The 14,195-nt window shown below is 38.3% G+C and overlaps 1 protein-coding gene across 1 annotated transcript in view; it reads left to right on the forward strand.

Annotated features, from left to right (window-relative positions):
* The window catches only part of EPHA7 (EPH receptor A7), a 30,650-nt gene extending 17,334 nt beyond the window's left edge, over window positions 1-13,316 (forward strand). The window contains exons 6-12 of the mRNA XM_009081502.1: window positions 1,809-1,994; window positions 2,566-2,627; window positions 3,588-3,797; window positions 4,833-4,982; window positions 9,588-9,781; window positions 10,872-11,027; window positions 12,199-13,316. Coding sequence (XP_009079750.1) covers window positions 1,809-1,994; window positions 2,566-2,627; window positions 3,588-3,797; window positions 4,833-4,982; window positions 9,588-9,781; window positions 10,872-11,027; window positions 12,199-12,313 — 1,073 coding nt within the window. The 3' untranslated portion in view covers window positions 12,314-13,316. The remainder of the gene's footprint in view (window positions 1-1,808; window positions 1,995-2,565; window positions 2,628-3,587; window positions 3,798-4,832; window positions 4,983-9,587; window positions 9,782-10,871; window positions 11,028-12,198) is intronic.
* The last annotated feature ends 879 nt before the right edge of the window (window positions 13,317-14,195 follow it).

The following is a 14,195-nucleotide window of genomic DNA, read 5'->3' on the forward strand; positions in this document are numbered from 1 at the left end:
CCAGAAGCACAGGAGTGTTTGGAACATGGATGGTGTCCTAAAAATGATTTCTCAGAACCATCCTTTAAGATACTTCAACATCTCTTTCTTCAGGCATTCAGCCTCCTTTCCAAGCAAACCTTTCTGCACTGCAGCCAGACTGTGCCAGTGTGTACGTGCACTTCAGTCTTGATCTCACCAGGTTTGTCAGGACCTCAGCCTATGTGCCAGGAGGATTCTCTAATCAAACTCTCAGTGTTAGTCAACCATTTTTTTCAGCACTCATCCTAAAACATGTCTTACATGTAGGTGTGTCTGCATACTTGTGTATATATAACAGCTTAACGTTCAGGCACTCCATGGGTATGCAGGAGATGAATTTCCTACTTGATTTGATTTGAAGGAGGAAACTCTATCTCCCACACTCCAGATGAATTTGCAAAGTACCAGATTACTAAATATTTTTGCGACGAATCTCTCTCTTTTTTAAAGACTTGCTCCCCTTTATTCAGTATAAGACATGTTTCTACCCTTTTCTTCTATACATCCAAAGAGATTTTTCTTCCTGGCTGCAGAATAGGGGATCTCACTTTCTCTCTCTGCTGACACAGCTGTGAGGCAAAGGACAATCCTTAAATCTTTCATAATCTCATTAATAGTGAGGTAGATATATTGCCATTCAGCTCCACTTTTCACACGCTTCCATCCTCTTTCCTCTTTGATGCCCAGTTACTTCCCTTCCAAATTTTGGTTCTTGAGGCTTCTTTTTTGTATTCTTGCTGTGTGTTTGGCCTTTTTTTTTCTTTCACATGCTTCTTCAAGTTCCAATTGTCTGTTAGCTTAGAACCTTTTACAAACTTGCAGCATTTGCTTCTGTTTGTTTAATCTAACAAAATTGTTATAAGTCACACCTTTCATTTCATAATCTTCAAAGTAAATTATCCTGCTTGAAGGTAATAATGTAGTGCTTCATTTAACACCCTAACGATGCTAAATTAAAAGCAGCTCTGCAAGAAGAAGAAAACATAAGTAAAAAACCCCAACATTGGATCTAAAGATAGCTAGGAAAATATGTAGAATAGAATGACATTCTCACTTAGAAATGATATTACTATTTCTATGATAGTCTTTCCTTACTAAAGCCCCTCTAATTTTTTTCCTGTCATTGAAAAAATGCAGCAAATTACTGACAAGACTTTTTCAAATTTTCAAATAACAGTCCTGTTGATTGGTTTAATGTAAAATGTTTACTCTGTGAGAGGGTCAGCAATACATTTAAAGCACATTTCTAAGTAATCCATTTCAAATGAGAAGAGGTGGCTCAGGGGTGACCTCCTGGCTCTCTACAGCACTTTGACAGGGCTGGAGAGAGGTGTGGGATGTGTGTCCTGCCAGGGCTGCAGGGAGAGGAGAGAGGGAATGGCCTTGAGCTGAGCCAGGGCAGAGTCAGATTGGATGTGAGGAGAAATGTTTTCCCTGTTGTGGTGTTGAGGCCCTGGGATATTGCCCAGGGAGGTGGTGCAGTCACCATCCCTGGAGGTGTTTCAGAGGTGTCTGGATCTGACACTGGAGGGTGGTTTAGGGGTTAGGTTTAATGATATGGTTAGGGTTTAGGATATGGTTTAGGGTTTTAGCAGAGGGGGAGGCTAATGGTTGGACTCTATGATCTTAGAGGTCTCCTCCAACCTTCATGATTTGATGGTTCTGTGATACTACAAAATACAAACATTCACGTGTAAAATTTTAGCATGCCCTTAGCTGCTTGAATTAAGGCCTGAAAAATGGCATTGACAGTTGGAGTAATTCAGCATTAATCTACTTGATTTTAGGAGAGTTTGGTGAGGTGTGCAGTGGGCGTCTAAAGCTTCCTGGCAAGAGAGACGTCGCGGTAGCCATAAAAACTCTGAAGGTTGGCTACACGGAAAAGCAGCGCAGAGATTTCCTGTGTGAGGCAAGCATCATGGGACAGTTTGACCATCCCAACGTTGTGCACTTGGAAGGGGTCGTTACCAGAGGTAAGCAGCAGCTCCATCTGTCAGTCAAATCACAACACGATGGCAGAAATGACTGTAGCTCATTCATGGTCAAAGATTCAAATTATAAACAGACTGCACACTCCTAATGGATTTTCTCCTGATGCGTAACTAACTGAAACAATACTTACTTTATGCTACAACCTGAGGAAAAGAATTTAGATGCATGCATGATTAAAAGATGAAGTACTTTGAAACATATTATTCTTCTAGTTTCATTTAGCCTGAAAGACCATGCAGAGAGATAAGGTTTCTTCTGTCCTTTCATATTATCTGAAGTGTCATTATTCCAGAGTCCTGTTCACACAGCAGGAGTTAGGGGAACACACTGACTTTTTGATTTGTATGGTTCAATTTTTCTGAATTGTGACCACGTTCCATGCAGACATTTAAGAAATTAGAGCTCAGTAACAGTGCTGGAGGGCTCAGAAATGGTCGTTGTTTCAATGATTCAGTCCTTCAAAGAAAGAACGTATGTTTCATCAAAAAAAAAAAAAAGGCACTCCATTTGTGTTACAGTTTCTCAAACTATATCCATCTTCTTTTCTTGCAGGGAAACCAGTCATGATTGTAATAGAATACATGGAGAATGGGGCCTTAGATGCATTTCTTAGGGTGAGTACTAAAATGAAAACTTATATGAACACATTTAAAGCAACATATATTCTATATTGCCACTTTAAAAAATACAGTTTATATATGTGCATATATATATGTATACATGCATGATATTAATATAACTAAAATGGTTTTCAGGCTGAAATGGAGCTTGAAATATGCTAACAGTTCTCTCTGTTATTTCAGCAAAACCAGATCAGAAATGACAGGATCAGGCAGGATCATATAGGCACATTCTGGTAATCTAAGTGATTTAATATGGCATAGACATGATAGGTTTTATTATTACCACCAGTTGAAATTAAAACCACTGATACCTGAAGCCCAATGTTCTGCCTTTTGGGAGCAGAACTTTATTGTGTCAGCGTGGTGGAAATCAGCATAAAAAAATCCCCATGGTTCTGTTTAAGAGACAAACAAAGGGAAAAAGAAATGCAAGTTCAGAACAATTTAGCATTTTTTAAGTTTGTTCTGATCTGGCCAGTTCTAATTCCTTATCAGGTATGCAAAACAGTGTGAGATGATGTATAAACACTGTATAGAGAACAGAAATACTATTTTTGTTTGATAAACTCCAAGCTATGAATAAAAATTATCTGTTCCAAAAAGGAGATAGTTCTTATTTTCTTGATACAAATAATTATGTTAAGATGAAGAACATCGAAACAAACTATAAGTTTCTCTTAGAAGAGACTTGTCACAGCTTAACCAGAAATTGTAATGATTATCAAGTTTTGTTGCTTTTAATACATTAACTACTCACACATTTCTTAACTGGATGCATTGTTTTATCTCTGAAAAAAAACAAATTTATGCTTGAAGTGAGGGGGTTTTTTTGCCCCAGGATGAATTGCCCCAGAAGGAGTAAATAAGCAAAAAAGCTAAAATTGTAAAACTAATTCTTATTTCTCTCCTCAGCTATACTAACAAGAATTGCTGCTCCTTTCTTCCCTCTAGAAACATGATGGGCAGTTTACAGTCATTCAGCTAGTGGGAATGTTGAGAGGAATTGCTGCTGGAATGAGATATTTGGCCGATATGGGATATGTACACAGGGATCTTGCAGCACGCAATATTCTTGTCAACAGCAACCTTGTTTGTAAAGTATCAGACTTTGGCCTTTCCAGAGTTATAGAAGATGATCCAGAGGCTGTCTACACTACAACCGTAAGAGAAATCCATGGGTTTTCACTTTTGAGATGTGGTTATTAAGAAGGAGCCTATTTTCTGGAGAATATAGATAAGGGAAATACATTAATTGTGTGGGAAATATTAACCAGCCCAAAGGAAATGTCCCTGTAGAGATCTGGCTCTAACAAGGAAATAATATTTTTTTTAAGGAAAGTTCTAAAAGTTTTAGACAGTATCTTCATTCTTCCCTTCCTCGTGATTTTCCGTTTGAACAAACACGACAGTTTTGCCCACAAAAATTTTAATTGTCTCGTTTACCATAAGCCATTTAAAATATTTGTCGGCTATTACTCTTTTTCAGGCTAGATTTTATCTCACCAGAAGGTTGACTAGCTTGAGGCTAGACTGTGACAAAGCTCACCTCCTCTATTTTCCCCTGCTTTTGGGTGGGACGCTTTTCTTTAGTAAGCATTCAGCAGCCACACTATGCTCTTTATTCTTTTGTTGAGCCACCTCCACTTTCCCACCCATGGGGCCTCACTGTACCTATTTTCTCATGCTGAGGGAAGGAGGGGCCTCTGGAATCTGCTCCAACAGGCACAGGGATCCAGGAAACCACACCAGTGCTCACGGCTGTCGCTCCCACCATTTGGCTCAAAATGGGATGCTGGTTTGAAAATGTCAGGCTGAGATTTCAGAATATGACAAACCAATGGGATTTATCTGCACAGGTTGATATTCCCTTCGTCGAACTTCAGCCAACCAGGAGTTAAATGTCTAGTGTAAATCAGACATCTAAGCAACCCTTTAAAATCGATGGAGACATAAGCACTTCCAGAGAAATGCATCCAACTTAGCTTACAGAAGTCTCCCAAGTGTTTTAAGAGGCTAAACTTCCTTAGATGCCTCTGAAAATTCTGCACTTGGTCAACCATAGTAGATGATACAAGTTCTGATGTCAATAGAAATAATTATAAATGTCTTCTATGGAAGATAATCTGAAAAATTTTTGGAGGAAAAAAAAAGAATTTTCTTCCTTTCTGGTCTTTCCTTCTTTTTTTTTTTGCATAGGGTGGAAAAATTCCAGTGAGATGGACAGCTCCAGAGGCCATTCAGTACCGCAAATTTACATCAGCCAGTGATGTGTGGAGTTATGGAATAGTCATGTGGGAAGTAATGTCTTATGGAGAACGACCTTACTGGGACATGTCAAATCAAGATGTAGGTTTGTCTGTTTGTGAGTGTGTTAGTGCAATAAAAATAACAGATTATAAACACATTCATTCATAGTTCACTATAAACACATAAAACGTTGGCTAGAAATTAATTAGTCAAAATACTGCATGGTTCTCACAAAATGAAAAAGTTACAGAGCTTCCACTTTTTACCTAAACCTTTCCTCTGCCACATGGATCCTGTAGGTTTCTGTCTCAAGGATCAAGTAAAATTGGAACATCAAAAATACTAATACGTGTTCTTGACTTTATTATGCTTAAGCATGGAAAGAATTAATTTCTTTTTTCCAATAAAAAATCGTTCTGAGGTTTTGACCTCTTAGCAATTACTAATCAGTTGAAAAAAGTTGTTAAAAATCTGAGTGGCAGTTAATGACCTACTTTGACTTTTTCAAGTTAATTATGCTGATTTAACAGTACCCTTGTTTGCATAAAATATGATCCAGAGCAACAGGTCAGCAGTAATAGAACAGATGGATGTTAATCTTGATTTCTGACAGGAGTATCTCTTAAGACAGAAATTACACAGGAAAAAGCCATACAGGTGTGAAAGATGTCAGAAAGAGCCTCATTTAAAGTTCTTCATGTGGGGGCTTGAGTGGTTTTTTAATTGTCATTTTAATTTTTGATTGAATGATCGACATCAAAGTTGGGAAAAAGAAGATAAAAGTGTAAATGATGAGTCAGTTTGGCACAGTGCAAAGTTGTTAATATTTGACAGGTCTCAGTGTCAAAGATTTCATGGACTGTCAAAATATGGGCAAACAAGTCCTTGGGGCAGAGAAAGAGAAATATTTACATTCCCTAGACACCCAGCAGAGTTTCAGTTCTTTTGACACCTTCCTTCTGCACTAGATTCAAACATAAAAGAAGTCTGACAGGAATATAAGATGCCTCAAAGGCAGACCTTACCTATCTTTCAGGGAACAATGAGGAAAAACTTTTAAATAGGGGAGAAATGTTGGTATCTTCATTCTTCCCATTGGATTTTGATAAGTATTCCTTCTCTTGAAAACTGCAGGTAAAACACATGGCTGAGCCTTTGTGGTAAAACAGCTAATTGCCACTTCTTTTAGTTTCATCCCTTTTTTAGCATCTTTCATGATGATCTTCAATAGCACATAGTTAAAAGATGCATCAATTGCTTGGTAAAGTAATTTCAAATATTCTTGTATGCTGTGATCTTCAAGTGTGTCCTCCCAAAGCATATACACATCCTACCAATCCCACAGATCAATCTAGGATGCTAAAAAATTAGAATCACCTTATGGTTTGTTATTTATTCTCCTTCAAACTTACCAGTGGGAGTATTTGACTGGAATAAAACAGGCTAAATGTGTTCTTCTAATTTTGTTTATGCACTCAGGCAGTTTATACATCTTAAGTGTAACATTTTGCCTAAAAGTGGATGTGGATATAGTCATAGAATAGATCAGATCTCCTAAAAATACACCTCCCTGACTCTGGATCTTGAGATGGCATTTCTTTAATTTTCCCCATCTTCCTTTAAGTCATTTATGCTATCATAGATTGATGGAGAAGACAAATTTGGGTTGTGATCTCTTTTCAAGCAGAAGTTCTCCTTTTAGCAAAGACCTGGAGCTAGGGTGCACCAAAAGATAACTCATCCTACCAGCTCCCTACAGAGACACAGCAGACTGAGCACAGAAGACAGAATCATCAAGGTTGGAGGAGACCTCTAAGATCATTGAGTCCAACCATGAACCTGTCACTGCTGGAACCTCTAAACCCTAAACCAGATCCTCCAGTGCCACATCAGACACCTCTGAAACACCTCCAGGGATGGTGACTGCACCACCTCCCTGGGCAATATCCCAGGGCCTCAACACCCTCACAGGGAAAAATATTTCCTAGCACGTTAACGGTTGGACTCGATGATCTTAGAGGTCTCCTCACCTTCATGATTCTATAACTCTCATTGTTTATATTATTACAATATATCCATAAGCAGAGTGATAACTTTGCATTGTCCAGTTCCCATATTTAATATTTTGTTAGCATCCAGTATTTGAAGTGAACAGACCTGGTCCTCTTCTAATCTGCTCTACATCCTCAGATAACCTGATTATGATAAAAGTATGCTCCATTCTTAACTCTATACCCTTGTACTCTTTTTTTTTTCTGCAGCAAAAGCAGAATTTTAAAAACAAATTGTGGGAAGTGTAAATAATATAAATCAATCCTATTAGTAAGATCTCCTGCTGTGTCCTCTTTGTGGGTTTGCTTATTGCAAAAAAAAAAAAAAAAAACCAACAAAAAACCCATAAAAAATTCCTGCATCTATTTCATTATCTTTGAGTACTGCTTTTTGGAGCTCCACTCCCTCCTTTCTTCACAGAACGGACACTTGTACTTTATTTATCAATATTTTAGAATATTTTTTCAATGTTTTGGATCTTCACAGCAATTCCATCCATCTCGAGCTGGCTCATTATTTTCTGTTTTCCAGTTTCATCCTTCTTGCTCAGAATGCACATCAGAGGAGCTGATTCTGCAGTATTGCCAATGCCTTTCAAACACAATATCATCATCTTGATTCCCACTTCTCTTCAGGTTTCTCTGCAGATCCTAGTGAATGTAGAAAACTCCTCTTTGTGACCCTTTCATTCATGTTTTCACTCTTGGATATAGACTCATGTAGGTGGTTTGCCAGCTCTAAAGATCTTAGGTATTTTGGAGGTTGTGTTGCTGCTGCTGTTACCTATTTCTTCATTTCTCATTTGTGATCTCTGTCTTCTGACCTCTTGAGCAACTACTTCATTTGTAGTAAATCATATGTAGTATGGTCAAAGGGTTTAATTCCTTTTGCCTTTTAGAAGGTCAGAAATTTCTGCATGACTTTTCACAGCACACCAGTTGTCCCCTACACACTGTATCTTATTTTTCCACTGATTTTATTCCACTGCTGCTTCTTAACTTAAGGAGCTATTCTGCTTTTTTCTTTTAATACTGCTCTAAAGGACATCACATTTTACTTTTAATGTTTTCTTTCCTGTGTAGTTCTTTTCTTCCAATTTACTTGTTCTTCTGCAGAAATCCTCTCTCCACACCCTGTCTGACAGACAACTTCACTGTCTCTAAAAGGTCACCACCCTCATTCTTCAAGGTGTGGATGTTTCTGCAGGAATTGAATATTTCTCAGTCATTTTTGAGCTGTAGGACTGTACTGTCATTCAAAATGTTCAGAGGGAAAACTGAGGTCCAGGGAGATGAGGCAACTTCCCTGAGGTCGGAAGGACATTCTGTGACACAGTAAGTGCCCTACCACTGGGCTATGCCTCCTCTTTTCACAGAACTTCTTTTATGCCAAAGATTTGGATACAAAGCCTGGCTGGCTTGCAGCCAGCTTTTTGAAGGTCGTTTTGTATTGTCTGCTGTTCTGTCTACCTTGCAGTCCACTGCTTTTTGCATTTTCTCACACGACCTACAAAGTATTTTCTGTCTCAGCTCTTTATTTTTACTAAAATCTGAATATTCAAGCACACGACCTACAGAGTATTTTCTGTCTCAGCTCATTATTTTTACTAAAATCTGAATATTCAACTTTGCTTATCATACCAGATCTACTTCCTAGGAGTATCTCCAGAGCAGCTTCTGATCTTGCTTTCTGTACAGACCGAGGGAGAAGACAGTCCTATGCACAACCTTTCAGGAATGAGCACCTTTTCTTAGCAATTCTAATGCTGCTGTGTCAGTCAATGTCAGTAGACTTGAAATCCCCCATGAACAGTGTCTCAGCCCTTTTTCACTAGCTTTTCTTATCTGCCTTGCTTCCTGATGTGCTTTCTTATCCTGCCCTCAAGGTTTACAGCGCTTTGCTGTGATTTTACTTCACCCATTTTTAGTTTTTACTTCAATCCAAATGGACTTGGCTAAGGGAGTCAATGGGTGGGTGTAATTCTTGGTTGAGACATTTTAGCTCTCCTTCGATCATATCATCATCTGGGAGCATCTCTTATTAAATTTAACTTTCTGTGATATATTAAAATACCATTCAGGTCTTTCTCTTTTCATATGACACACTTCTGCTGCTTTATCATTAATACAACATGGCTAAACATAGAGTACAACTTTTTTTCCTAGCAATTTCTATCTGCAAAGCATTTTTCTTGGATGCTTTTATAATACCTTCAGGCTTTTTGTATTTTATATGTGCATGCACAGATCCCTATCCATTTAAAAGTCAGTTGCTTCTACCACACACTCCTTAATAAAAGCCTTGGGGCAAGTAATAATGCTTTCTGAAATAACTCCATTTATCAATCTATCTGTTGCTCCCTTGGTGAATTTAATTGTTGTTCCCTGCTACTCACTTGTCTAGGCATTGCAGCATGTTCTTCACATATAGAACAATATGTTTAAGAAGCCCAAAGATAAAAGGTGGGGAAATGATTTGAAAACCTGAAGGCCAAAACAACAGACTTAGATTTTTTTGCAGCACCGATGGCAAATTTTAGTTTATTGATTTATTTTCTTTTTTCTTCTTTTGGTTGGTTTTATTTACCTGGATAGCAGGATATAATCTTTAAATGTCTGCTGATGAAAAATGATTAACTATGTTGGCTACTAGGTTATAAAAGCAATCGAAGAAGGCTATCGCTTGCCAGCACCCATGGATTGCCCTGCAGGGTTGCACCAACTGATGTTAGACTGTTGGCAGAAGGAACGTGGTGAAAGGCCGAAGTTTGAGCAGATAGTTGGTATCCTGGACAAAATGATTAGAAATCCAAACAGCTTGAAAACCCCTTTGGGAACCTGTAGCAGGTAAGAAAAGCTTTAGTGTGTGTTTTTCTGGTGGTGCACGTGGTTGGGTCCTGGATGTTCTGCTTGGTGCCTGGTTCCAGTTCACACTTATTCCATCTGTCTCTCAGTTCCTCCTTCTCTCTCTCTACCCTCTTATTCCCTTCCCTCATTTGCCCTTCTTCTTTACCATGCTGAAAAAGCCAAAAAGGACCTTCTTAAAATACAATAGCCAAAATAAAGTAAATCTCATGGAACTAAACATTTATCAGTAAACTACTGCCTGCTCATCACTCTAAAAAAATCTTTGTTTTCCTTGTTTCTTAAAATTCTGGAGGGCAAGGATCATTGTCTATTGTAGTTTTATATGCTGCATCCCTTGCCCTAGGAACTGCTACGGTAGAAATAGTAATTAACAACACTCATGCTTGGCCAATGTACTTTGACATGCTACACTCTAGGTTTTTACCTCTCATTTTCTGGCTTTAACTCCTTTCAGCAATTGCATCTCATTGTATTTCATGGTGTAGTTTTTAATGGCTTCCTCCTAAATTTCAAGTGAATTATGTAATGGTGGTAATCTTTTGATCTGCTAGCTAGATCACTGCACTAGGGAACCAACTAGCCTGTGTTCTGCTCCTGGTTCTTCTACTGACTGATTTGCTGTGTGACCTTAAGCAACTTGCTTTGTGTCTCTGCTCTTTCCTTGTCTTTGTTTTGTCCCATCCAATTGAATAAGGGGAATAGCTAGTACTGTATTATCTGATATGCTTAAAAGAAGAGCATCTTTATTTTGCTCAGTGACTTAGTTTCAGCTGCCATCACGCTAGGTAATAAGGTTGATTTTCTGCTGGTAACAGTAGCCCATTAGGCTGATTTTGCTCACTCTGACCTTTCATCTTTTACCTGAGTAAGCTTAGGAAGTACATATTGTGAGCTACAGAGTAGTCAAAAGCTGCTCACAGAATAATCTAAACTGTGTGTAAAGGCCTAGTACTTTCTACTCTTGACATTTTTAATACCCCAAACTTATTTGACTCTCACCTTGCTAAATACTCCCTGATGTTTTTACTCTCTTTGGAAACAACTTACTTTCCTTTTTCCTTCTCCATAGACCAATTAGCCCTCTTCTGGACCAGAACACTCCCGATTTTACCACTTTCTGCTCCGTAGGCGAATGGTTACAAGCTATTAAGATGGAAAGATATAAGGATAATTTCACAGCAGCAGGCTACAACTCTCTTGAATCAGTTGCCAGGATGACTATTGAGTAAGTTAGTACTGGGCATGTTTAACTTGCATTTAGGGAATTTCTAGGTAAAATAATACACAATGTTCAACTCCAAAACTTTTTACTCCGAGTACAAACATGGTACTTGGGGTCAAACGAGCTGGTTGAGCAGTTGATGATGTTATAATAGAGCATCTCATGAAAGGGCAAATGCCCTGCTGCCTCTGTGTGGCATCACTTTTTTTCCCCCCTGCTTTTCAGACCAATTGATATAACACCAAGGGACTAGAATTTGAGGGAAAATGTGGCCCGTTTCAAAGTATGTATGTATAGGAAAAGAACCATTTTGCCTCCACTACCCAATTGGTGCCTTTTTCCAGATGTGTACTAGGAAGATGTGGAATTTTCTTCTAATTGGCTGGGCTCTGTCTATGTCCTGCAAGAAAGGACTTTGCATCAGGATAAGTCTATAGAAGCAAAACAATTTTCTGAAGGCAAGCATGGCCTGTATCAGTACTGCCATCTTAAACAGGTCTTCTTGGCACACTGCAAACAACTTCCTTGTCCTGGTGGTTGCCAAACACATGTAATTCCTCTTGCAGAGAGCAGTGGTTTTCTAAACAAGTTTCTAACCAATATTCTCAAGTTTGCAACCCTATTCTTAGCCACCTGGTATCACTAGGGGTCTCAACCTATAGCTTGGGAACTGTCATCAGAGCCCACAAGCTTCTAGCACTAGTAGGGGTGGAGTTGAAACAGCTGCTCCTCTTTCATTTGCATGATGGGTGTGGGTCAATATGCATAAGTTTTCTCTAGGCATCTCTTTAGGAAACAGAATGTGACCCCCAGGATCTTGTATTGATATATAACCTTGTCCTGAAAAGCACCCAAAGTATTTTACATGAGAAGTGTCCTTGTCTTCGGGTGTCTTTTAAAAGCCACAGTAAAAAGTTATCATAATGGAAAAAAACTTACTGGCCTCTTCTCAGACGTGGAGACACCTGCAGTGGAATTACATGACATTTGCCATGTAATTGCACTCCTGGCTGAGAGGTTGAACAGTGCCCAAATGAACTTCCCAGTACTGAGCGAAGGTTCCAGCGTAGCTTCAATATCCAAAAACCTGTAGCCCAGCCCTCACAGTTGAATACCATACAATAACAGCAGTCTAAGTTGAAAAATTAACAATGTACGCATTTATCTTCCCCAGGGATGTGATGAGTTTAGGGATCACGTTGGTTGGTCATCAAAAGAAAATCATGAGCAGCATTCAGACTATGAGAGCACAAATGCTACATTTACACGGCACTGGCATCCAAGTGTGATAGACATTTCTCCCTTATGAGGGAGGTGACAGACTGAGAGAACAGCACTGGCCTTCAGTATATATGAAGTGCTGCTAGAAGACACTTGATTTCCTGGGTCCTTCCTGCAGTGAATAGAAGAGCTACAAGAAGCACCTACAGACTTGAACTCCTAAGTGCCACCAGAATTTATGAAAAGGGAATTAGGATCCACCAGTGGTGGCAAGGAAAACAGCAGTGACAATAAACAAAGTACTACCTGAATAAACATACAAACACCTTGAGCTCTCTAACCTCCTTTTTATCTAATAGACTTTTTAAATGTACATAAAAATTTAAAAAAGAATATATTTGTCAGATAAAATCATGATATTATTGTTGAATTCAACAAAATATTTTCCTTAAATCTGTGATTTCTGAATCTTTTTTTAATCATTTGTGTTTATTCTTCATAAAGACTTTCTTTTAGGATGATGTTTTTATCTTTGGACCTTTTTAGTGCTAATTCTATGCCACATTGCTACACTGGGTACCTCTGAAGGATTATTCGAGTTCCTAGAGATTTAAGAAGCATGACCAAGCAATGTATATCTATCCAAACTTTGGTATCCTTTTGTGCCATTTCCTTTTGTTAAATCAGCACCGTATTGACATGGCTAGCTAATTGGCAGGGAGTCAGGAAAATGCAAGTTGCCAAGAGCTCTGATATTTTTTAAAGAGTTTTTTAAGGTTACACATACACTATCTTTTAAAAGAAAATAAAAGAGAAAAAAAAATAAAGACAAAGAAAAGCAATAATGACCCCTAAGTAGTTCTAGGCACTTTTAGCAAATGGTTTGCAAGATGATTTGAATGGACTAGAGTTAGACTGAGATATGTTTTAAGATGCAGATTGACAACTGTAAACCTGCTGAGACACAGCATGGAATGGACAAGTGATTGTAGGAGTGTCTCAGAGCATGGGTGCAGTTCTCCAGTGTTACCTAAACCATTGAATCTGAGCACATCACATTTTTTTTTTCCAGTACTCCAAATCTGAGAGAAATAAATCGCTGGCATCTATTTTCCATGAGCTGAAGCTGTTATGTAGTCCAGCTGCCAGAATAAGGACCTAGATTTTCTATGAGAACTGTAGAGCATGAGGCAAGGGGCAGTTCAAAATTTTCAAGTTTTTTTACAAGCTTTTGCTGCTCTGAATGAACCTGTGTGTGTGTGTGTGGAGCTCACACAGCCACATTCACCAGGGCTGGAGATGCAAGGGTAGTTGCTCAATGGCATATCTTTTGACACCATTTACTTCTAGATGCATTTTGTTGGATTAAAATATTTAATTACCATAAGCAATAATGACCAGTGTCTTTACAGATATCGCAGGAATGTATATGAACCAGAGAGAAATGCTTTAAACAAAAAAAAAAATTAAAAAAACAAACCTGAAAATTGTGAACTACCCCAGCACTGAAATGCTGTACTTCCAAAGAGAATTGGGCTGCTTCTATTGATTTTGATAGAGAAAGATCCCAGGGATCAGTCATAAAATTGGTCTGGTTTGATAATGTGGGCATCCACACAAAAAAATAAAAAAAAAAAAAAAAGAGAAAAACCTTGTAAATGTTCCTTTGTAAAACTTGTAAATTTTATTTATACTGTCTTGTTTTGTACACACATTTATGTGTAGTGAGCTCTGAATACATTGAAAATGCACTATATTTTTCTATTTTACTTGCAGAGCATCACAAACAAACATGTATATTCAGTGCTACATAATGTGTTTTCCCACATTTAGGACCAAAGATAGTTATCAAAAACTTAAATGCATCATTTTCCCTCTCCTTTCTCCCCCTTCCCTCTTTTTAGATCACTGTACAGTGTTATATTTGTCATTTTATTTATTTGTTTCATT

The sequence above is a fragment of the Acanthisitta chloris genome, unplaced genomic scaffold, assembly GCF_000695815.1.
Source record: "Acanthisitta chloris isolate BGI_N310 unplaced genomic scaffold, ASM69581v1 scaffold5729, whole genome shotgun sequence".
NCBI lineage: Eukaryota > Metazoa > Chordata > Aves > Passeriformes > Acanthisittidae > Acanthisitta > Acanthisitta chloris.